The following is a 25,667-nucleotide window of genomic DNA, read 5'->3' on the forward strand; positions in this document are numbered from 1 at the left end:
CTGTGATCGCTAGGAATGTATCCAGAACATCGATTTTCCTGACTTGAAATCTTACCATAACAGATCCTGCAATAAAGGCGAATTTAGCTGTAACACAATTAGCATTTTATTGTGGACTAAGTTTCCCTGTCTTTACTTTGGGCTTTCTTGTGACACCACAGACTGACTGCAAATACTGTTTTTTTAATTAATTTTGCACCGATGGAACAGCATATTTTATGCACTTTATTTGTTTGGACTCCACTCACCATGCTGTGATGGTGTTTTCTTGCACCTTTCATCATATCACCATTGGAGTTTGTCTTCCCCTGCCTCTCAATTTATCAAAATGTACTTAGTTACATTTTAATTGAAATCCTAGGAGGTGCAAGATATTAAAAAACTTTGTTTTGTTTATATTTGCTTAATATTTTGACTTGAAACACTTGGAATTTTGTGTTGCATTTTAAAATGGAAGCATTATAATATAGTGGTTATTTGCAAGGGCTCTTGAGATTCTGCTGGATTCGAATCCCTGTTCCACTTGTTAGCTGTGTGACTTTGGATGTCATAATAGTTTCTGTCTCATAGGCTGGCCCTGCATGTTGAGTTAATACAAGTGAAATGCTTTGAACAATGCTTGACGCATGGCAGGGGTCCCTTAGGTATTAGCTGCTGCTGCTGATGTTTCTACCATTATTCCAGAAAATACAAGTCTAAAGATCTATTTGGAAATCTGATAAGCTATGGATAAAAGTCTTTTTTCATAGGAGTATAGTACAGTGTGATTCCTATTCGTGAATACCTTATGCTTTTTTCAAAATGCATTTTTCCCATTATTAAAACATTTACAAACTTGGAGTATAAAGGGGAAAAAAATACTCATAGTTGGTATCTAACATAATTACATATTTTGCTCTATTTCTTTTCAGTTTTTTTTCCCTTTAAGTTTAGGTTTATTAAAATGTGATAATCATATTGTATAAATAATTAAAAAAAATTTTAACCTAAGTTACCATGAGTATGGTTTCATGTTATTAGTAGCTACACAGTAATTATAAATGCTTGCATAATAGTACATCAAGGAAATTTTTACCTTTGTTTATTTAAACATTAGACACTTGAGTAGTTTCAAGTTTTGTTGTTATGAGTAATTCTGTGATGACTGTACTTCTTTATAAAAGCTCTTATTTGGGCAGTAATCCTAGAAACAGACTCATTGAGTCAAAGGCAAAGAATGTCTAAGGTTCAGTACATGCTTCTGTTGCTTTTCATTTGAGGAACATTGTGCTACCTGCATAGGATGCTAGAATGATTTCACTGCATTTCCTCAGCATTGAGTATCATCTTAAAAATGCACTAACAATGAATGGAAAACAATATATCACTGATAGATGAAATTTTAATTAGGGAACATGCATGTTTTCCTCTATGAATGTTGCCCAGTTGTGTTGCTTCTTTTGTGAATTGTCTGATCATGTCTTTTGGGATCGTCTTATTGGTATTTTTTTTTAATCACAGTGATTTCTTATAATCATAGATTTCAGTTTACATTAACACTTTATATATGAAAGATGATAACCTTTTGACTATCAAACTGTCAGGGAGGGGAACACTTCCCTCTACCCATTTTGGTTCTTTTGGCTGGTCTAATAATTAAGTTGACACAAGGCAGATTAAGAGGAGGAAAAAAACAAATTTAATTTCATATGGATGGGGGTGCTAAAGATAGGGGACCTAAGAACTGACCAAAGCAGGCTGTTTATATACCTTTTAGACAAAGAAACAATAAATTTGTGAAGAACTGACAAGATAAACTTAGGCTTGGGTACTAATTAATGAAGAAACTAAGCAGAGTTTGTTTATACAGCCTTCTCTACCTTGAGTTCCCTATCTCTGGCGATAAGAATATCTCTTTACCTACTGGTACAGGAAGGGTACCTTTCACCCGACCCGGGAGATTTATTTCCTACTTTCGGGGTGGGGGGGGGACAAAGGAGGGTCAGAGTGTCCTTCTTGTAGTGGCTGTTTAATTCAAAATAATATGTCAAAGTGGCATATTTTGGGGTGGCCTGCCCTGAACCCCATCATCCTTAAGGTGTTTTTGCCTTTTCGATGTTTAAAAAACTTATGATGTTCTGAAGTTTTAAATTTCATTTGATACAATGTATTGATAGCTTCCTTTGTGATTGAATGAAATACCATTATTATTTTTCTAAATACAGAGAAGTAACAGAAGGGATCACACAGTGAACCATAATTCTCTACCCATATAACGTCTACTGACCATAAAAAAGTAATACCTGTACGTGGATGGTATATTCAAAAGCAAAAGCCCCTCTCAGCCCCCTCCCCGAGGCCCCTTTCTCCTCAGTAAAGTGTTTCTTGTTATTGCTTTCAAGGAAAATAAAACATGTATTTGCAGATATTTTAAACTGAAAGAGATCATGCTGTAGTCACTGCTCTGCACCTTGCTTTTGATCACGTAAAATATATTTTGGAGATATTTCCATATGAGCAGTTATAAACCTATTGTGTGTGTGTACATACACATATAGCATAATATTCTACCAATGGATGTACTGTTTAGTTAGTCCTATATTGACAGACCTTTGATTCTTTCCAGATTATTTTATAGATTTTAAACTAAGCTCTCCACCTTCCAGAATTTTGAGAAATACTCAATTTTATTTCCCTCACGGTTGGTGACCCCTGTTTGTGCTCAGGACACTGTCGAGATGCAATTAGAAAAAGACAAATCTCTGAGTCAAATGGTGGGACTTAAAAAGGGGCTTGGGAATGATAAAAGCTTAACTCTGTCATTTAAAATAAGGGTAATCTTTTTAATTGGCTTCTGTGATGCCTAGTGGAATACCATTGTTTGCAGCATAATTATGCATTTCCCAGCTTAATTCATCCATTATAACATGATGTAATGTTTAGACACAGCAATAATTACAAATCTCGCATGTCTGCAGATAAATATACCACTGATCAAAATAAGACAGTGGCAGCACGAATAGTGCTGTGTCCATGGGGGACATTAATGAAAAATAATTGATAATGAACCGTATCTCATTGGCTCAAAACATTGCTTGGTAGAAACATGCCTTTCTATCCCAACTGTCATGTAGAGGCCGGTCCACCTGTGCCAGCGGGGCCGTTTTCATTTCTGCCCTGTAACTAGCCCCAGAGTTCCACACCATTGTATTTTCTAGATACAGCTTGGTGTGTTATGCACAGATGTGCCCTGGATATTTTATCCTGGGACCAGCAGGGGTCAAAATTTAAGAGATTATCCGGAACTGTCTGCTTCTCTGTGTGTGTGTCATGAATAAAAAATGGGTCTAACCCAGCCCACTAAATGTGTTTGACCTGGAAGAACAGTAAACAATTAAATCCTGGTAGAGTGGCTTGTTTGTTTAAAAGCTACTTAGTTGTGTATTTTGCTTAAAGCAAACAAAATCATCATCAGTCAGGTTCTTGGAGAAAAGAGATTGTTCACAGGGTCCAATGAAGTGTTTGGTCTTTAAAATCCTCCTTCTTATAGTAAATGTCCAAACTGGTTCAGACAGCATGGAGGGAAAGAGGAAGCCACGTTTTCTGAACGTGTTATTAAAGCAAATATTGGCGGGGATGATCTTGACTCACCTTAGCTGTACATCGACATGGCATAGCTGAGGTGCCTTTGATTCAGGGGGCTTGTTACAGGTGAATCACACGGGGAAGAGCTGAAAAGAGAGATGGGAATTTTCTAGAACGCTGTGATGCCCCAAACAGCTCACTGGTCTGCTGAGAGCTGGGCCATTTCGTGTCCAGGTTACAGAAACAAAAAATGAGATGCAAAGCCCCTGTAGGAGGATGCATCTGTCCCCTTTGCTGACACTGCTCACCCCCAGATGGCTAGTGAGTGGCATGGCCCTGGTTGTGCCCCCCTCTGGTCTGGGGCAGGTGTTCTTTTGAATTTCTTTCTTTTATTAAGCCTCTGCGACTATGTATGCCTTCTCCCCTCCCCGAGAAAAACACACATGCTCACCCTCTGGTTACTGTATAATGTAATGTGCATTCTCACTGGCTAGTACCTTGTTTCCATCTTTTTATTCTTAGTGTAGGGAGAAGGAAAATTCACTAGTTTTCTGTTTGGTCATTTCAGGAATTTGCCTTTGGGGCTCTTGGACCAGGCTTTCCTGTAGCCACACAGAGCTTATCGGGTCTGTGTTAGCCTCTCAACCACTTCTTGAAAACTGTTGATGCCGCTGAGCCTTGACTGTGTGACAGGGCGCAGCATTAAAATCTCACCCAAATAGCAGGGATGATGGCGTCTTGTTGATTACCAGGGCTGTTAAAATTTTTTTGCTGAGCCAAAAAAAACAGGTGACTGTTTCCAGGAATTGAAAAGCTGCTGCACACCCGGCCCCAGGTGTTCCATGAAGGTTGGATCACTCATGTCATCCCTTTTTACAGTCCATAAATCTTCTGATTTATTTTGCCATCTGGGATTCAAGACATGTTTATTTGTGGGGGGATCTCCATTGAAATCAGAGCCCGCTGTCAAGCAGGAGAAAGAATCAGGAATTAGAATGGTGTACATTGTTCTTTGTTAGAAAAGAACCCTCGTTCTTTGCTTGTAGACAAATATTTGCTTTTGCAGAATCTAGTGGTGTGTCGGTGCCTTTGTTCGCATCCATGCAACAAGCACGCTCTCTCGCCTTCTAAGGACTCAGGCGCACACCGGGCGCCATTTGATAATGCTTGGAATCTGGGTGTGTGCTACTTAAAGTACGAATACCTTTCTGCTTCCTACTCCTCTGACTTAGCTAATTTCTGTAATGGGACAGATCTTTATCCCAAGGAGTCTACATAGTTTCCTACGGAGGGTGATATTGGGAAAAAATGTCCCTTTAACTAGAGCTAGAGATGAATATTGCCATGCGGCTTTCTTGTGTTATGCTAAACCAGCATCAGAGCAAGAGGCCTTACATCTTTTATCTTTCCCAGCCAGTGGATTAGGGAGGAAAGAAGCCTGGATCTCTGGGAAGCCACCCTGAACCTCAGTTTCTTCATCTGTGAATGAGGAGAAGTAATCTGACACTTCCTAAGCATTCACTCTTGCTGTCACAGCCTCCTCAGATGTTACGAGTATTGAATGAATTCATGCACGCCAAGGGTCCAGAGTAGTTTTTACCACATAGTATTGGGTTGGCCAAAAAGTTCGTTCAGGGTTTTTGTTAAGATGTTATGAAAAACCCGAATGAACTTTTTGGCCAGCCCACTAAATGTTAGCTCAGGATCCCTGTTTCCAGGGGCGGAACACTGAGGAACGGGAGGGCTGAGGAACTTGGTTGGGTACATGCAGTACGTGGCAGGGCCCAGGCTGTCCTCCAGAACCTACGTTCTCTGCCACCACCCTATACTGTCTCTCAGGAGGATGATAGCTTTCCACCTGCCATAAACGGGTGGTTGGTTGAGTGCAAAATGGAATAACATGTGTGAAAGACGTGTGTTTAACTCTGCAGTGACCGACTATAAGCGTTAACTGGGAATCTACAATGACGACAGGGCAGGTGATGGGGAGTCCGGGGTGAACAGGCCTTGATCCCAGGAAGCTGCAGTTTAGGGAAGTGGTGCACACAGTCAATGTACAGTTGCAGCGCTGTGTAATAAATGCCAAGTTAAAAGATCTCCAGGGGCCAGGAGAGGCCTGAGGAGGGGAGCTCTCTGGAGCCCCATGGGTGGGGTTGGATGGATGGGAGCAGGTCTCTAGCTGAGTGGAGGTGATGCTAGAGGACTTTCTGCAAAGCATCAGGTCCACTGAAGTGCGATGGAGTTGGGATGGGGAAGGGGGTCGTACAGATTATCAGGAGCCAGTTCTTTTACTTATCAGTGCACATGCCATGTCAATATTTTTTAGCCTATCTACCTGATTAGCTAAAATTCTTGGCAGAATTCTTGGCAGCATGATATAAAGCTAAAATATTTTTATTTGATTTGATGATTTTTTTTCCCCTAGGGTGAGAAGGACATATTGAAGGGTCAAATGGGGGAAGTGTCAAGTGTACCTTTTGTAAGACCACTCAGGGCAGCGGCATGGAAGATGGACGTGAATGGAGTGGGAATAGAGTCAGGGGATCACTCTGAGGTCATTCAGATGTTATATGATACGGGACCCCAGGCAAGTCCCTAGGAATGAAGGAGACAGTCCAGGATGTTAATGAGGGCCTCTCCGCCTGGCTGGAAGATCTTGGGCAAGCTAAGTACGTCTCTGGGCCTCACTTTCCCGTCAAGCTAAGTACCTCTCGGGGCCTCACTTTCCTGGCATGTCTCTTTGATTTGGGTGTATGGGATGGGATGGATTTTAACCACAGTGAGAAGAAAACTGGGGCGTTTATTTTTAAAACAGAAAGCAGAAGTGATTTGATAAGATTAATTTCAGCAGAACTGATATATGTTGCCTGCTGGCTTAATAGTTTTATTAGGGCTGTTTAGTCACCCTCCCTATGATGGAAACCAAGTGAATTCTAGTAGATTTGTAGTCTTAGGTTTGTAAGTAATGTCATTTGCAGAGGAGTAAAGTTCCCCATTTGTTCCTCAATTTGGAAGGATCGTGTAGAAATCAGCTACTTTAAAAGTATCCAGCAACCTTTCACCACTTTAAAATATTGAAAGGATAAGTGATGCTGATGGTGGCTGGCTGTGCATCATGAATTATGGACGCGGCGTGCCCTGGAGCTCTTTATGGCTGTGCATAACGAATCATCTTTTGTTCTAGCTTATTTTCATTGGGGTGCTTGTAAAAGAAGAGGTCAAAGCAAATGCATTAAAGAGATCTGTTTGGTGCAGGATGATCGTTTTTTGCCATCCTGTTCTGTTAGTTGCTTTTGTTGGCGCTTTGTTTATTCATTATCAAATTGGTCCGCAGTAGGGTGGGATCTGGGGACAGTGGCGGAGGACCCCCTGTGGAGTGAACAGCTGTGGGTCAGGCTAATGATAGAGCAGGGGGCTCGCACACCCCTTGTTGGTTCCCTGCATCTCTAAAGCAATTCTCTTCCTGCCCCCTTCTTTCTCTGAGCTGCACCCTCTTTAAATTCTTCAAGGCAGTGGGCCGCCACGAAGTAAAAACGGGTTTATGCTCCGTATAAAAGCAGGTGAGGCCTTAAGTACTTTATAACCTGATAACAGTAAAATAAAATAAATTGGAATAAATTATTCACATGCCCATGATCTTTTCTCCCACTAATTTTCTCTAGGCTCTCAATACAATTAGAGAGGATTAAAAAAACATGAAACACGGCAGAAAATTAGTTTGTGCTCTTTTTTCCCCTCCCCTGCCCTCCCCTGGCCAAGATTCCTTTAGAATCTGAGTATGCTATCAAAGGTACCATTTAAATTTCATACATGAAGTCATAAGGACTGTAAGTGGAAGCTGGTGGTCACATTGCTTATTTCGGTCATTCATAGCTCCTTTCTATAGTGAAAGCGCTACCTACTTTGTGAGGGCGGAGCCTCCCAGACACAGATATCAGGCCTGGCTCACCTAGAATCAAGTGGAGAAGGCCTGCCCGCCGCATTTCGTTTGTGGTTAGGTGAGCTGTCTCGTCCGCCCTAAGATGATCGTTCGTGGGGTGGGGTGCTCAGAGGCAAACATCGAAATAGTTGGGAGTGGCTCCAGATTGAGGCTCCAAGGCCCATGGCCGCCTCTGCGCGTGCACATCTACCGAGGGCTGGTCCGTGTATTCGTCAGAGTTCCAATGTAGTCATAGCTGCAAAATGTTGGGGCTATTCTGATTTCAGTGGTTAATTACGGTTTTAGCTCATACTAAAGTTAAAAAAAAAAAATCTTTGCAGGAAAAAGTATTTAACTCAGTTTGTCTATAGTATTCACTAGAAGACACAACACAGTGCTCCTGCAATGTAGAGAAATGGGATAACGCCTGGAGGTTACACATAGGCAGAAATTTGTCTGGGTACGCATCCACTTAATCCTGTATTCATTCAGCAGAAATTCACGGAGGCCTCCCAGCAAGGGCAGGGCACCAGGGGACTTCCAGCAGGAATCACGCTCGGAGCCTGTCCTCAAGGACCTTGGTCCAGAAAGGGAGATGAGGCTTGGGCACCACTATGAGACATTGTACAATGGGTCTAGACCCTGTGCCGTGAGAATTCAGTAGAGAAAGAGACTCCTTCCAACTGAGTGGGTCATGGAGAAACTGGAATTCCACTTACAGGTGGTGGGAAAGGCATTTGTGAACAAAGAATTTACAAATGGTCTTTTTTTCTTCTAGAGAGATCATCAGTCAAATCCCTGGGCTTTTAACCTGTTAGCTAAAAAAGTGCAGTAATTCATAATTTTTGAATAACTATTAGCCCGTTCTCATGTAATGATACTTTACATTGCTTTTCAAATCCTGGGATTGAAATAATAATGAAAGAGTAGGAACATTGATTATTTAAATTTTTTTTCTGTGCGATACATACAGGGGACATGATGTACCTCCTTTTATTTTTACGCTAGTTTTGGAACATTTATTTTCTTTGCTATCCTAGGAACAGTTAAAGGCATACTTCCAGTAGTGTGAGATTACATTTTTAATTTGTGCTATAAACATGGAACGATTTATATGGTGAAGAATTTAATGGGTCTACCTACACTATTAACCATTGTGATTTTAATAAACCATAGCCTTTGTTTAATTGTGATTTTAATAAACCATAGCCTTTGTTTAATTGCATCCTCTGCTAGCACAGATTTGAAGAGCTCAATCCATCTGCTTTATTGTCGTTTCCTTCTATCTGAGTCCCGTTTTGTTTCCCCTTCTCTACTATACAAATGCGTCTTAGTAATACAGGAAATATTGTGACTGCATTATGTGAAGCTGAACCGTATGCTGAAAGTAGATCATACCAAGCCATTTCTCTCTCTCTCCCTCTTTTTCTTTTTGCTCAGTATCACCTTCTAAATTTATAGTTAGTTATTTGCAAATGATGGGATTATACTTTCAGAATTGTCTTGTATCAGATATATAGCTCCCCATTCTCTAAAGAAGCCTTATTATGCAAATTAGCTGCACTTTCTTGATTCATGAATTCATATCGTGATTTTATTTTGGGATTCGTCGAGGTAATCGCTTATTCGGGTGGTTCAGAAGACCGGAGAGATCCAAGTCATACAGTGAACATTTTCCATCACATAAAGGCAGTTCTATCTTCCGCAGAAAATCAATGAAGCAATCACTGTGACAGTATGTTGGAGACTGGAGAAAGAAGATCAATCAATGGTCATTTAGGATCACTGTTCCTTTTTCCCAACTCTAAGAGTGATCTTTACTGGGTAATCGCAGAGCCCTCTTCTAAGTCCCCATTTAAATGCCTCAGTTTTATCTTCTGCAAAAACAATGATCAGGTAGGAGAGCGCTTGGGGCAGGCAAAGGCACTTTACCTGTAAGTGGGTAAAGAGCTTCCCCAGGTTCCTTGGGAATATTTTTCTATTTTCCTGCTTCAAGAAAGAGCGTAATAAAAATACTTCAGCAGGGAGTAAAGCTCTCCCAAAATTGCTAAGTCCCGGGAGACCCAGGATTGGAGCATCTTCGCTATCAGCTCCTTTTGAGGCTGGCACGTCAGTGCTTCCTTGCGTGGAGGACGCCAGCTCTGCAGTGGAAGTGGTCCCTGTCCTCGTTGTCCTGTCTTCCCCAGTAAACTAAGAGGACACCAGCTCTCTATAATAACCAGGCTTCTGACCTTTTTTGGCCTTTTTGGACCATGAAAATTTAGTTTTTCTAAGATACTGAATGTCAATTTTGGGAACAAAAAGTAGTTGGATTAAGGGGCTATATGGTTTAATAGCAGTAACTGGATTTTTTTTTTTATTGATGTATAGTTGATTTACAACGTTGTGTTAATTTCTGCTGTACAGCCAAGTGACTCAGTTATACATATACATATACGTTCTTTTTTTCTAGTCTTTTCCATTATGGTTTATCCCAGACTCGATTTTTATATGTAATTACTAGGAATTTCAGAGAAGTCACAGGCAGCTCACCTGGAGCAGCCTAAGATTTGACACCTGAGTGACTTAAATTGCACTAAGCAGCCACTTTCTAAAATGAAGAGAAGGTGTCCAGAGAGTAATTGATATCATGTGTCATTTGCTGCTTTTTGGCGTGACTCCCCCCTTGCAGGGCTTTCCTGGACCGTGGCCCTTGTTGAGTTAGCAGTCCTTGTGAGTTAAGGTAACTCGTAATCCCTGCCCTTACCAGTTTATACCCTGTTTGTCTGCCTTCCCATTTTTTTTAAAACATCTTTATTTGAGTATAATTGCTTTACAATGTTGTGTTAGTTTCTGCTGTATAACAAAGTGAATCAGCTATATGCATATGTATATCCCCATATCCCCTCCCTCTTGTGTCTCCCTCCCACCCTCCCTATCCCACCCCTCTAGGTTGTCACAAAGCACCGAGCTGATTGCCCTGTGCTATGCAGCTGCTTCCCACTAGCTATCTATTTTACGTTTGGTATTGTATATATGTCAATGTTATTCTCTCACTTCGTCCCAGCTTACCCTTACCCCTCCCCGTGTCCTCAAGTCCATTCTCTACATCTTTGTCTTTATTCCTGTCCTGCCCCTAGGTTCATCAGAACCATTTTTTTTTTTAGATTCCATATATAGGTGTTAGCATACGGTATTTGATTTTCTCTTTCTGACTTACTTCACTCTGTATGACAGATTCTAGGTCCATCCACCTCACTACAAATAACTCAATTTCATTTCTCTTTATGGCTGAGTAATATTCCATTGTATATATGTGCCACATCTTCTTTATCCATTCATCTGTCGATGGACACTTAGGTTGCTTCCATGTCCTGGCTATTGTAAATAGAGCTGCAATGAACATTGTGGTACATGACTCTTTTCCAATTATGGTTTTCTCAGGGTATATGCCCAGTAGTGGGATTGCTGGGTCATATGGTAGTTCTACTTTTAGTTTTTTAAGGAACCTCCATACTGTTCTCCATAGTGGCTGTATCAATTTACATTCCTACCAACAGTGCAAGAGGGTTCCCTTTTCTCCACACCCTCTCCAGCATTTACTGTTTGTAGATTTTTTGATGATGGCCATTCTGACTGGTGTGAGGTGATACCTCATTGTAGTTTTGATTTGCATTTCTCTAATGATTAGTGATATTGAGCATCTTTTCATGTGTTTGTTGGCAATCTGTATATCTTCTTTGGAGAAATGTCTATTTAGGTCTTCTGCCCTTTTTTGGATTGGGTTGTATGTTTTTTTGATATTGAGCTGCATGAGCTGCTTGTAATTAATCCTTTGTCCATTACTTCGTTTGCAAATATTTTCTTCCATTCTGAGGGTTGTCTTCTCATCTTTTTTATGCTTTCCTTTGCTGTGCAAAAGCTTTTAAGTTTCATTAAGTCCCATTTGTTTATTTTTGTGTTTATTTCCATTTCTCCAGGAGGTGTGTCAGAAAGGATCTTGCTGTGATTTACGTCATAGAGTGTTCTGCCTATGTTTTCCTCTAAGAGTTTTATAGTGTCTGGCCTTACATTTTGGTCTTTAATCCATTTTGAGTTTATTTTTGTGTATGGTGTTAGGGAGTGTTCTAATTTCATTCTTTCCCATGTAGCTGTCCAGTTTTCCCAGCACCACTTACTGAAGAAACTGTCTTTTCTCCATTATATACTCTTGCCTCCCTTATCAAAGATAAGGTGACCATATGTGTGTAGGTTTATCTCTGGACTTTCTATCCTGTTCCATTGATCTATATTTCTGTTTTTGTGCCAGTACCATACTGTCTTTGTTACTGTAGCTTTGTAGTATAGTCTGAAGTTCCCTGCTTCAATGATTTTTAATCATTGTATCCAGGAGTTTCCAATTCTGCCTTTTGAGTTTAGTTTCTTCAAGGAGAGCTAGGTTTTTATGAGGAAAGAATTTCTAAGCTTCTCATTTTTTGAAACTTTTTTGTTTTTTTAACTTAGGTGGACTCTTAATTGACTTATTTGGGACCTAGATATCCTTTTTAGTAGCTAATTCAAACATAAAGGCAAAAGAAATCTCAATTAATCTTTCGGATGAGAAAATTTCAGTGCTGTGTTATATAACTTTATGATATCTCATCTTAGTTCCTGTTTTTCTTCCCTCCCTCCCTCCTTTCTTTCTTCCTTTATTCCTGTTTTCTTTTCTTTCTTTCTTTCTTTTTTTAAACAGAGCCTAAAGCCTGTAGGTGAGTTTATCTTGGGATGCAACTGGGAAAATTCACTTTACCTGATAAAGAAAATAAACTTCAAAAGCATCTGGTAGATAGCTGGTACACATTACAGGAAGGGAATAGCTAATTTTATGCTGACTGTAGTTCTATAAGACAATGTAAATATGTTTGAATATTTTAGGGGAAAGAAATGTAAAAAGTGATTTCACCCGAACAGTTATTTGTGGTCTTCTGCATTTGGACCTGTTTGAAACACATCCAGGTCAACAGAAGAATATTTGGAATGTGAATTTGGTCCAAGGAATGTTGAACATATTTTTGCTATGTAATTTTCATTATGAAGGCACTGTGTCACTAATGTGTGAGCTGGAGGGAAGAAGGGGCGGAGGAGTGGGGGCAGGGCCATCTTGTTGCACAGTTCCACTGCAGGCAGCATGAGCAGTGCCCCTGGCATCATGCCCTGAACAGCCCTCTTGGCCATTGGCAACAGGCCTGGTTGGCTTGTGGGTAGAAATATCTTTGTTCATTCATTTATTCATTTATGGTTATAGCTGGTTAGGGGTGAAGTCCAAACTCAGAATGAACCAGGTCACAGCACCCCAGGGAAATTGGTCTCTAAGGCTGGCCATAGGAGTAGGAATCAGATGGTCAACACAGAGGTTAGCAACGTTTTGGTGATGTGGTCTGGAGAAATCTAAGGAGTAGAGACCAAGAGTCCAGGGGGTCATGGCTGGTAGAACAAGAGCATAAGTGAGAGCCCGTTGTTGGTGAGGTCAACTGGGTAGGAATTCTTTATGCCCCCGCCTAAGCAGGAAGTAGATGTAGGGCTTTGAAGCTCCCTGGAATGTGTAGAAGGAGCCACTGTTAATTTCAGAAAGGGCTGGGGGGGATGGAGTGAGCAACAGTGTCAATTGGAGGTCTCATGCTGTATCCATTGGGAGTGAATTGTCCCATAGGGAATCAATCACCAGTTATTAAATTATTTAAAAATAGGTATTCTAAGTTGAATATACTTAGGTATATTACCTGATTTCAAGACTTCCTTTGAAGCTACAGTAATCAAGACAGTGTTGTATTGGTGTAAGGACAGAAAAATCAATCAGTAGGACAGAATAGACCCATATATATGGTTAATTCATTTTTGACAAAGGTACAAAATAATTCAGTGAGGGAGAGATAGTATTTTCAAAAATAGTGCTGAAACAATTAGATATCTGTATTTATAAAAATGAAACTTGACCTCTACCTTGTACCGTACACACAAATTCACTTGAATGAATCATAGATCTAAATGTAAGAGCTAAGACTGTAAAATCTTATGAAGAAAGCACAGGAGAAACTCCTGTGCTTACGAAAATTTTGCTATATAGGACTTAATCAAAATGAAAAACTTTTGGTCTTCAAAAGACCTGTTAAGAAAATGAAGAGGCAATCCATAGTTCAAGAGAAAATATTTGCAAAACATATACCTGATAAAAACCAAAACAGAACTCTTACAAGTCAATAATTATAAAACCAAATTAAAAACTGGGCAAAGGATTTGAATAAACACTTCCCCAAACAGGGTCTATGAATGGCAAATAAACATATTAAAAGATAGTAACATCACTAGTCATTAGAGAAACACAAAACCAGTAGGAGATATAGCTACCCACCCGCTGGAATGGCAAAGATTAAAAAGACTGACCATACCAAGTGCTGGTGAGGATTTTTAACAGCTGGGGCTCTCCTGCATTGCTGCTGGGAATGTAAAGTGGTGTAACCATTGGAAAACAGTTTGGTCGTTTCTAATAAATTTAAACATGCATTTACCATACAATTTAGCAATTTCATTCCTTGGTATTCACCCAAGAGAAATGAAAATCTGTGTTTATAAAAAGATTTATACACAGATGTTTATAATAGCTTTTTTCATAATGGCCAAATACTGGAAACAACTTGTCTGCTAAATAGATAAATTGTGGTATATTACTTAGCAATAAAAAGAAGTGAACTACTGTTGAAACAATGTAGATGAACATCAAGAGCATTGTGCTAAGTGAAAGAAGCCAAACACAAAAATGTATGGACTTTTGGGCTTGAATCCAATTGTAGGAAATTCTAGAAAGGCAAAACTGCTATGGTGACAGAAAGCAAATCAGGGGCTGATGGTGTGGGCAGAGGATGGACTACAAGGGAACTTTTGTGGGTGATGGAAATATTCCACATCATGATTGTGGTGGGGATGACAAGACTGGATACGTTCGTCGAACTGCATCAAATATTACACTTAAAATTAGGGAATTTTATTATATGTAAATTATACCTCATTAAAACTAATTTTAAAATAAGTTCTGGTTAAAATAATTCCTTCGATATCCTGAAACAAATTTTTTCACATTAACGTGGTATGTGCCTTGTGATCCTATCCTTTGTATATGAATTTTTTTTAATTAATTAATTTTTAAAAATTATTTTTATTTATTTTTGTCTGTGTTGGGTCTTCGTCGCTGCACGCGGGCTTTCTCTAGTTGCGGTGAGCGGGGGCTACTCTTCCTTGCGGTGCAAGGGCTTCTCATTGCGGTGGCTTCTGGTTGTGGAGCACAGGCTCTAGGCGCACGGGCTTCAGTAGTTGCAGCACCTGGGCTCAGTAGTTACAGCACGCGGGCTCTAGGGTGCACAGGCTTCAGTAGTTGTGGCACGCAGGCTCAGTAGTTGTGGCTCACAGGCTGTAGAGCGCAGGCTTAGTAGCTGTGGTGCACGGGCTTAGTTGCTCCGCGGCATGTGGAATCCTGGACCAGGGATTGAACCCGTGTCCCCTGCATTGGCAGGCGGATTCTTAACCACTGTGCCACCAGGGAAGTCCTGTATATGAATATTTTGATAAGTGGAACATGTTATGAAGATACATCCAGATTTCCCAACTATGTTTGTGTGATTGGTTATATTCTATTATGTTGAACCATATGAAATTGTTGATATCCAGTATTTTTGAACTGTAAAAGTGGCAATTTCCTGTTGTTCAACTAAGAGAAGAAATTTTGTTTGCTTTCTAATTCATTGGAAAGACTTTTGGCAGTGGTTACAGCTCAAGATTATGTGGCAGTGGTCAAATTTCAAGAGTTTTGTAAGCCAAAAAGCCTAAATTTTTGTTCTAAGTTATGCATTTTCTTTTCCCTCATTTTGCTTTTTCAGTTCAGTAGATGTTTCATGTATCTATTGCTTTCAGGGCATTATACTTGGAATTACAGTGGATGGATATAAAGATGAGTTTGTTGCCCTTGCCTGGAAGAATTTAGGTGATGAAATTAAAAGACATGTATAGACTTTGCCATAATCACGACTGTGAAATACAGCTCTTAGTCACTGTTGTCTCCATTGTAGTAATTATAGAAAGGTATTTGGATTTTCTTACTGAAGAAATAAGTGCTGTGGATGTGTATATATAAATCTATGTGCATATTAGCCTAAAGAAAAACTAGAAACAAGGTCAGCAATTTGCATAATATTCAAGTCTGCCAAGAGCAAGCATCTCTTAACGTTTTTCAAGAAAAGTCTGTATTGTTTGCCGTTACTTAGTGGATGACCTCACACTGACTCTTTCTTTAGTTATCCATTGACTGTATTGAGCTGTTGGTCATAAGTGAGGTGAGCACTGCTTAAGGAGGTTTGCTTCTGGGTGTCTTTGTGGCCTTTTGTTTGGTGTGCAGATGTGGGGAAAGTGGCTGTCACTTCATCCTAAGACTAAATTTCATTGTTTGTTGAGTTGGTGACAGGGGCCACACTAAGCATCAAATGAAGAACCCTGGGAAACTTCTAAAGACATATTCTAGAGCATTCAATACAACACTGTGTCCAGGCTGGTCAACTCGATGCCCTGTTTTCTTAGGTTTCTGAGTGGAGACCCATCTGAGCAAAATGGGAAACAGCAGAATGCATGCTTTATGTCTCCTAACTCTGGTGTATTTCCTCCTTCTCTTTTCCTAAATAAGTCCAGGGGACTGAGAGGGCTATTCTTTTTATGTGGAGTGAAGCTATTCTAGCAGTCAGAGATGAGATTGTTGATAGTTGATACATAGCACATAGGCTGTTGTTTTTGGACCTCTGCCCCAGAAGAGCATGTACCCAAGAAATGATGTTATATAAGTGGGATGGGTTTCCATGTTTTGTTCTGTGCACTCTTTATGGAGTCTCACAGCTGTTTGTGTGTGTTACCTCTGACAATAGCCTTTACTTTTGATCAAGGATTTGCAGTTCTGAGAGGGAGCAGGCATACTCAAATTAAGTAGTGCAGTAGTTTTTTTGGTGCCCTTGTGGGGCAGTGGAAGAGAGTACATGTTTTAGAGCAGCCAGATGTGGATCAATCCTAGATCCTCCACCCTAAGGTGTATAATCCTGGGCAAGTTGTTTAACTTTGAGCTGCGACTTTCCTTATCTGAAAAGTGGGATTAATACTGATGTCACTTAAAACTGTTGAAAAATAGACACTAACTGCCAATATTCTTTTTAAAATAGTCTTTTAAAAATTATCACATAGCAAAAAAAAAAAATTATCATACAGTAAAATTGACTTTTTTCGGCATATAATCCTATGACTTTTAACTCATGTATAGATTCATGTAATCACCACCACAATCAAGGCACAGGAAAATCCTATTACCCCCCAAAAACTCCCTCCTGCTGACCCTTTATAATCACATCCTTCCTCCTTCACAAAGACTTGTTTGAAAAGGGTCATGGGGTACAAATCTTGCTTAATTTATATTTCATATCACTCTAAACTTAGGGAACTCTTTAGCTTATGATGAAAAAATGCATATGTCAGGAATCACTTTTCTGTCTGTGACAGGAGAATGTGTGTGTGTGTGCACACGCGTGTGCACGCACAAAAAGAGCAACATGGAATTTTTTTCTTCTCCCTTCACCCCTTTCTTAGGAAATACTTACATAATCCTGCACATTGGAGAAGCTAAACTCCAGAAAAGTCTAATTCCCAAACCATGTCCTCTGCTTTGAGATTCTTTCTAATGAAATCAAACATTAACATGAAATTTAGCAAAATTGTGTTTTGTACCACATTTAACATCAGCTCCAGCAAGGTTGTAAAATATGCGCTTTGTCTATAAAATCCTTCCATCTTTTGAGGCAATCAGAGTTCTTTGAAAAATGGTATCTGCCCTTAAGTTACTTGCAGTCTAATTTAAGAGACAAAACTAAGACAAGGCTTCCTGTCCCTTAGGAGTTGAATTGTACCCCGCCTCCAAAAAAAAAGGTATATTGGAGTCTTAACCCCCAGTACCTCAGAATGTGATCTTACTTGGAGATAGAGCCATTGTAGAAGTAAGTAAAAATGAAATCATTAGGGGCCATTAGGGTGGGCCCTAATCCAATATGACTCCATGTCTTTATAAAAGGGGGAAATCTGGACTCAGAGACATGCACACAGGGGATGGTACCATGTGAAGAGAAAGGCAGAGATTGGGGTGCTGCATCTATAAGCCAAGAAATGCCAAAGAGCCAAAGATAGCCAGCACAGCGCAGAAGCTAGGGGAGAGGCATGGACCAGATTCTCCTTCACGACTATCAGAAGAAACCACCCTGCCAAACGCCTTGATCTTGAACTTCTAGCCTCCGGAACTGTGAGAAAGTACATTTCTGTTGTTTAAGAGTCCAGTTTGTGGTATTTTGTATGGCAGCCCTAGGACGTTAATACACTGTCCTTAATAAAAACTGCCATTTTTTTTTAAATTTTTATTTATTTATTTATTTATTTTTGGCTGTGTTGGGTCTTTGTTTCTGTGCGAGGGCTTTCTCTAGTTGTGGCAAGTGGGGGCCACTCTACATCGTGGTGCGCGGGCCTCTCACCATCGCGGCCTCTCTTGTTGCGGAGCACAGGCTCCAGACGCGCAGGCTCAGTAGTTGTGGCTCACGGGCCTAGTTGCTCTGCGGCATGTGGGATCTTCCCAGACCAGGACTCGAACCCGTGTCCCCTGCACTGGCAGGCAGACTCCCAACCACTGCGCCACCAGGGAAGCCCAAAAACTGCCATTTTTAAATGGCAGTTTCTTTGTGTATAGGAAGAAAGGACACTGGTGTTTGGTAAATTTGGAGTCTTAGTGCTGATGCCCACTCAGTGTATGATGTGGACGTTTCCTGGTGCTGACACCTCCATGTGTAGAACTCAGTACTTTCTTGACTCCTTTTAAAAAGTGGTTTTTACAATTATTGTCGCCTTCAGCTCTCTTCCTTCTTTCTCTCAACCTCATCTCACTCCCTTTCTCCTCTCTCATGAGTGCCTTTTCTTCTTCCCCCCACAAGCCTGCTTCCTCCCCCTCCCCCTCCCCCTCCTCCTCCCCCTCCCCCTCCCCCTCCTCCTCCCCCTCCCCCTCCCCCTCCCCCTCAGATGCCTTTTCACTCACGGCTGCACAGAGAAGATATGAATCGAATGACATTGTACCTTCATTGAGTCCTCTCCCTTGACAGGAGGAAATTAATGATTGATAGGTGGTTAGGGGTGACTGCTTCTTAACCGATTATGTTTTTGTCCAAGAAAACTCCCATCAAATACCAGCTTGAACTCTAGATAAGACTCTGCTTTACATTTTTTAAAAATGTGATATTTGAAGGTCCAAATTCATAGGGCATATTTACATAATCTACTTAAAAATTCTCTGATCCCACTGAGACCTCCTGACCTTTCCACTTTTATATTGTCTCCCAGCCCCACTCATGTCCTCACTTCCTCACCCAGTTTAAACCGCATGGTCCATTACTGACCATTCACCTCAGTTCCCTTAGCCCAGGTTCCATTCTGCACAGTCATTCTGGTGTTCATGTATTTGAACGCAGCTGCAGAAAAACAACCAAGGAAAAAGCAGGCATAGGAAGAAACTTTGTCACCTTCCCACCACTACGTTTACCAGCTGACTTGTATGAACACCCATAGGCCTACTCCGCCTTGCCTGTTGTGATACATGAACCATCCCTGCCCTGGCCAGTTATTCGCAGGACACCTTCTACTCTCGTCTACTCAGAAGCCCTTCGTCCTACAGTGAGTGCCCCCCCCTCTCTCCTGCTTCACCAGTTTCCCCTCTACTTGATCAATCCTGTCAGCAGATCATCAGACTGTAGCATGTTCTTTCTTAAAACAAACAACCAAAGCATGTTTTCACTTTATGGTCCACGCTAGCTGTTGTCTCTACCCTGTTTACAGTAAAGTTCCTTGAAAATGTTGTTCATCCTCCACATTTACGTCCTTGCTTCCCATTCCTTCTCTGAATCTCTTTCAGTCCAACTTTGTCCCCACCGTTGATCCAGAGCCGCTCTTGCCTTGGTCTGCAGTGATGTGCGTGTGGTCAGCGGTCAGTTCTCAGCGTGCCCTCCACTTGACCCCACTGTTGTTCCCTCCGTCCTTCTGGAGACACTGCCTTCCCCAGGCATCCTGTTTCTTCACTGCTTTTGGGACATCATTTGCCCAGCTGTCTTCTTATCTCACTGGGTGCTTAGTCCCCTTGGCTGGATGTGCTTCCTCATCCCAGCATGAAGTGTCACAGGCCACCAGGGATGGCTCTGTCCTCAGACTTCTGCTCTCTCTTCTCTAGGAGAGATTGGCAGAACTTTCTGGAAAAAGCCTTTTTTTTTAACAAACCTTTTAGGTTTTGTGGGCCACATAGTCTGTCACAGTTATTCAACTGTGATGTGGCACAAAGACAGCCCTAGATATTACGTAAATAAATGAGTGCGACTGTGTTCCAGTAAAACTATTTATGGACTCTAATACTTTAATTTCATATTGTTTTTATGCATCAAGAAATACTACTTTTTTACCATTTCAAAAATGTAAAAACCATTCTTAACTCACAGGTCATATAAAAATAGGCTGTAGCCTGTCATACAAAAATCAGCCGTAGTTTGCTGATACCTGCTCTACATCACAAAGTGATGTCATCCAACCTTGGTCTTACTATATCACACATACGTAGTAGATAAATGAAGAATGTATACTTTCAGCTCTAACTATACCTTGAATTTCAGACTAATATATTCAGCTCCCTGTGTTATATCTCCACTTGAATGTCCAATAGGCATCTCATGTCTAAAACAGAGCTCTTGATTTTTTTCTCCCCTCTCAAAGCTACTTCACTGAGTGCGTTCAACTTTAGTAAGAGTACAAGGGTAATGCATCCATCCCAGATTGTGGTGGAAAGGAAGGGTAGGGATTCTGGAGTCAGACGTGTGTTCAAATCCCAACATTCTGCTCCTTGCTAACTATGTGACCTTGAGAAAGTTACCTGCCTTCTCCCTCTCTTTAAATATGAAAAATACCTACTTTAAAGGCATGCGAGGATGGTGAATACTGTGCCTGACCTATAATAGGCTCAGTAGATCATAGAAACCACAGTAAGAAGCCACCTATATGTAGATATCAGATGAAGGAGAAAATTTTTGTAGTCTATTTATATAATAGAATAAAGATAGCTTACCAAAGCAGAGTATAAATTAGAGAAAACAGAAGGACATTCAGATGGTAATATAATCGATCAGTTTCCAACTTCCACAGGTAGGGCAACCCTGAAAACTGGACGTCTCATGAATCTCTGGCCAGTTTAGCTCTATTGGAGGATGCTATGGGTTGAATTGTGTCCTCCTCAAATTCATATATTGAAGTCCTAAGTCCTGCTACCTCAGAGTGTGACCTTATTTGGAGACAGTCTTGACAGAGATAATCAAGTTAGAAAGAATTCCTTAGATGGGCCTATTTCAATCTCTCTGGCATCCTCATTTTAAAAAGGAGAAATCTGGAGACAGACAAGCAAACAGGGAAAACACGGACATCTCCAAGCCAAGGAGGGGGCCCGATTCAGATTCTCCTTTGAAACCCTCAGAAGGAACCAACCCGGTGGACAGCTTTATTTTGGACTTCTACCTTCCAGAACTGAGACAATACATTTCTGTGGTTTAAGCCACTCAATTTGTGGTCCTTTGTTATGGCAGCTGCCATGGGGCACCGATACAGGAAGGATCCGGAGGACTTCATTAGCTCGGCTTGACTTACAGTCTCTCCCAACACTCTCCATTGTTTTTCAGTGCCTGTAAGTTGTGCGCCCTGCCCCGTATCGCTACTGACGAAAGAGGGTCCTGTCATGAGTTCAGAGCTGTAGTTACTCTCTGGGCTAAGTTCTGAGGTCCCCAGATTCACTGATCTCTAAACACCCAGCCAGTGCAGACTCTAGGAGTCTGTGAATTAGAGCTGTGGTTCCCAAAGTGTGGAATGTAGATTATCAGTCCCAGGAGATCCTCTGAAAAAGGGTTTCTGGTCAAATTAATTTCAGAAAAACTGTATTTTGTAGAGCTGTTTTTGAAAAACACCAAGTATCTTAGCATATGAGGAAGCTTCTGAGAAGTTCCACAGTTAAGAAATGTGATGAGCCTAGTTTAAGCAAGTATTCTTCAAACTTATGTGACCACAGAACCTGTGTGTGTGTGTGTGTGTGTGCATAAAACACTTGTGTATATCCCCCAGAGCTGGTGTTATATAGAATATATTCAATACTTTGAGAAATGCTGATAGAAAAATCTTGCTCACATTCATCATATGGCTTTTTTTTTTTTGGCTGCGTTGGGTCTTCGTTGCTGTGCGCGGGCTTTCTCTAGTTGTGGCGAGCGGGGGCTACTCTTCGTTGCAGTGCATGGGCTTCTCATTGCGGTGGCTTCTCTTGTTGTGGAGCACGGGCTCTAGGCGCGCGGGCTTCAGTAGTTGTGGCTCAGGGGCTCTAGAGCGCGGGCTCAGTAGTTGTGGCGCACGGTCTTAGTTGCTCTGCGGCATGTGGGATCTTCCCAGACCAGGGCTTGAACACGTGTCCCCTGCATTGGCAGGCGGATTCTTAACCACTGCGCCATCAGGGAAGCCCCATTGTATGGCTTTTTTGACTCAGAATACTTTATCAATTATGGATATTTTCACTTTTCTTATACCTATTTGGGTCTGATCCATGAGCATAAACTTTTTTTTTTTTTTACAGTTTTATTGAAGTGCAATTGACATGCAATAAACTGCACATATTTCAAGTGTACAGTTTGATAAGTTTTGACCTATGTGTATTCCCGAGACCATCACCACAATCAAGATAATGAACATATCCACCTGAAAGGCATGAGCATTTTTAATATAGTTGTAATCATAGTTTCACATAGTCACTTTAAGTAGCACTGACCTAGTCTGTAGCTTTAGGTCCCAGTAAAATAAATAACTCAATATTGAACCCACTTAGCTTCCAAAACTGGATGGGCCTTTTTTTTTTGGCTGCGTTAGGTCTTCGTTGCTGCACATCGGCTTTCTCTAGTTGCGGCGAGTGGGGGCTGCTTTTTTGTTGTGGTGCGCGGCTTCTCGTTGCAGTGGCTTCTCTTGTTGCGGAGCACGGGCTCTAGGCACGTGGGCTTCAGGAGTTGTGGCACGCAGGCTTAGTTGCTCTGAGGTATGTGGATCTTCCTGGACCAGGGATCGAACCCGTGACCCCTGCATTGGCAGGCGGATTCTTATCCACTGCCCCACCAGGGAAGTCCCAGGATGGGCCATTTTAATAGACTTTTCTCATATATCAAAGCATAATAAAAAGATGTAAAAAAAAAAAAGTACTTTGATATGTTTATATTTAGATGACATGGGGACATCTCAGTGTGTTTCCTTCACTATACAAAAGCTAAGTCTATTCCATAGTGCTACTGAAAGGATTAAATACGATACTAAAAAGTGTAAAAGTGCATCATTATGGCTGGCACATTATAGGCACTTACTAAACCATTTCCTTCCCTTCTTGGTTCTTTAACCACTCCCTACCCCCTAGTTTGAGTTCACATGGCTATTGCTCTAGCTTGGGTTGTCAGGCTCAAAGGTTGGGAAATGACCCAGGTCATTGTATTAGAGCATTTGTTTGATGCAGCTCAGGTATTGGAATCGTCTTGGTTTTTCTCAGTGTTTAGAAAATGTTTTACCGAAAGTTGGTGTTGGTGGGTTCTTGATAACAATGTGTATGTGTCAACAAATGGTGCAGTTCAGCAGACGGAACTTTCCTGACTGTAGAGGAAAACTTGCCTTAGGTTTTAGGCTTTTTTTGGCTGCACTGTGCGGCTTGTGGGATCTTAATTCCCCAACCAGGGATTGAATCTGGGCCCATGGTAGTGAGAGCACCAAGTCTTAACCACTGGACCGCCGGAGAATGCCTTGTTTTAGGCATTTTTAAAATTAGTTTGTAACAGTCACTTTTTGTTGGGTTAAAGATAGTTAAAAGTCATATACGTCTATTGAGTTCACAAAACAGAAGACTAATTTTGAACTCATTTTTAATTAAATTATTCTTAAAATTAATTTCATTTTAATTCATCTCACTTAACAGTTATCTGTACTCTTGTTTTTTTTTTTTCTCACTTTTGTTTTTAATTTTATATATGCACTACCTATATATTATACATACACCACTTATTTGTATATATATTATGTTTTTAATTATACATTACTTATGTATATTATTAAATGTGGTTGAGGTGACTAGACCATTTGTGGCTGAATAAGAGGAAGAAGAAAATATCTAAGCCCAGAAGATTCACATGTTTAAGGCAGAAAAGGTTTGCATATGTTGGCTTGGACAATATCTCAATTATGGAGTCAGAGATCTGAAAGGGATATTAAATTAGAAGTAAGCCTATCCTGGGTTGGTTAACCGATAAAAGTTGGGTTGACTATTTAATAGATAAACAGTGGGGGCACATCTGGAATTTATTTATTGACCTTTCATGAACTTTCTGTTTCAACCTCTATTGCTTTGAATTGATAAAGTTTTTTGTTTGTTTGTTTTTTTGTTTCATTTTTTTCCTGCTTTGTTTAATGGGCTGAATTTGGTTTTGGCTTTTTTATGATTTCTTTTCCCTCCCTCCCTCCCTCCCTTCCTTCCTTCCTTCCTTTTTTAGAATTTGGCAGTGCTTTCCAAAGTGTTTCCTTCTGCACTGCCTCCAAAACAAAATTATAAACAGGTTGGCTTCTTTTTTGATATAGTATGAAATAGTGTTTTTACTTTTCTGACTTGTAAACGTGTCTGGTTTGGAGTAAGTTTTAATGTTAGGCCTTGAAAGATGAGAACTTGAGTTCTACTCATTTCTCTTTAGCACCTAGAGAATCGTGTTTGTTGTTAGGAAAGTGTATGAGCAGACCTGTGTGGCTGCAAGGTTCCCTGCTTGCAGTAATAAACGAATGCATGCCCGTGGTAGGGAATCTGGCTCATAGGGTTGAAACTTCATGAACACCATCCATTAACTCATCAACATTACAAGGTGTGTGCTAAGTGCCATGACGTTGCTCAGTTCTGCAGATGCAAAGATGAATAGGCTCGGAATAAGAGGCCAATTTCATTTTTTAAAGTATTAGTGTTTTTAACACTGAACTATGAGACCTTGTGAGTAAAGTGATACAAAGTTAATTACCAAATTATAAGTCTTTGAATTATTGTCTTCTGTGTGATATATGTCCTTGGTTTCCCACCAGTGGACCCCAGAGCCTTACCTAATGCCCTTGGCAATGATCACGCCCTCTTTTCTGTGATCTAAGGCAATTTCAGCAGGAAATACATACACACCACCTTTTTCTTAGCTTCCTTTTCTCCCAACCTGCCTTTTGCTTTCTCTCCTATGATCTCGAAATCAAGGGGTAATGAAGTGGCTCTTCACGAGAAGGTGCAGGAGACTTCTAGGCCAGAGCCGTTTCTGTGCCAGGTGGTGCACATCACACCTCCTGGGCACCCTCTGAGAATGACATGAGCCGGGCAGGTCTCTCTGGCACTGTCCTTGCCTGACCCCACCTGACCAGTCGATTCTGTGCCTTGCCCAGCTCCCTTGGCTGCTGGCGCCAAAGACAGCTCGAGATATAAAAGGAGAGCTAGTTTTCCAAATATGGGCCCAAAATCTTCCTTGCAGAGCTGTGCGCATGAGTAGTATGTGGGGAATCCCTGCTCTCAGCAGAAATGGGGAAGACTGTCCTCTACACTGTGTTCAAAACAGACAGGCTCCCAGACTGTGGGAGCTCCCCAGGCTCCAGGATGAAGAGTATTTTGCTCTGTAAATAACGCAGTTTATTCTCTAATCTGTCTTTTCAAATCTGTTTTATGGCCAGTATCTTCTAACTCTCTCCAGATTACCTCGACAGTAACTTGCTTCAGGTGTAAATAATGGCAGAAAGCGGAATGAATGATCTTCACAATTGTTCACCTTTCCGGGTTTCCACTTGGAGATGGTGTGCATTTGGTAACGTTCGGTTTCCTCATCCACGTGACCCTTAGGAACCACATGCAAGCCACTCTGCTCTCTGCTTTTATGTGGGTTCCTGTGAGGTTAGCAACACAGCTCTGGGTCAAGGAGAGAAGTTCTTAACTCCTGGAAGTTTTGGAAGCTTCAGCTTAGCTTGGGGTTTGCTTCTTCCTGTGGATGTTACTCCTGAAGGAGGAATG

The 25,667-nt window shown here is 41.0% G+C and overlaps 1 protein-coding gene across 8 annotated transcripts in view; it reads left to right on the plus strand.

Annotated features, from left to right (window-relative positions):
* MFHAS1 (multifunctional ROCO family signaling regulator 1) overlaps positions 1–25,667 on the plus strand; it is a 132,321-nt gene that overhangs the window by 17,975 nt on the left and 88,679 nt on the right. The window contains exon 2 of one of the 8 annotated variants that reach the window (XM_082444609.1): positions 8,262–9,592. The exons of the other annotated variants lie outside the window; for them this stretch is intronic. Coding sequence (XP_082300735.1) covers positions 8,262–8,293 — 32 coding nt within the window. The 3' untranslated portion in view covers positions 8,294–9,592. Of the gene's footprint in view, positions 1–8,261; positions 9,593–25,667 lie in introns of those variants that run through there. 8 annotated transcript variants of the gene reach the window in all.

The sequence above is a fragment of the Balaenoptera physalus genome (genome assembly GCF_965194825.1).
Source record: "Balaenoptera physalus genome assembly, chromosome: 21".
Taxonomy (NCBI): Eukaryota; Metazoa; Chordata; class Mammalia; order Artiodactyla; family Balaenopteridae; genus Balaenoptera; species Balaenoptera physalus.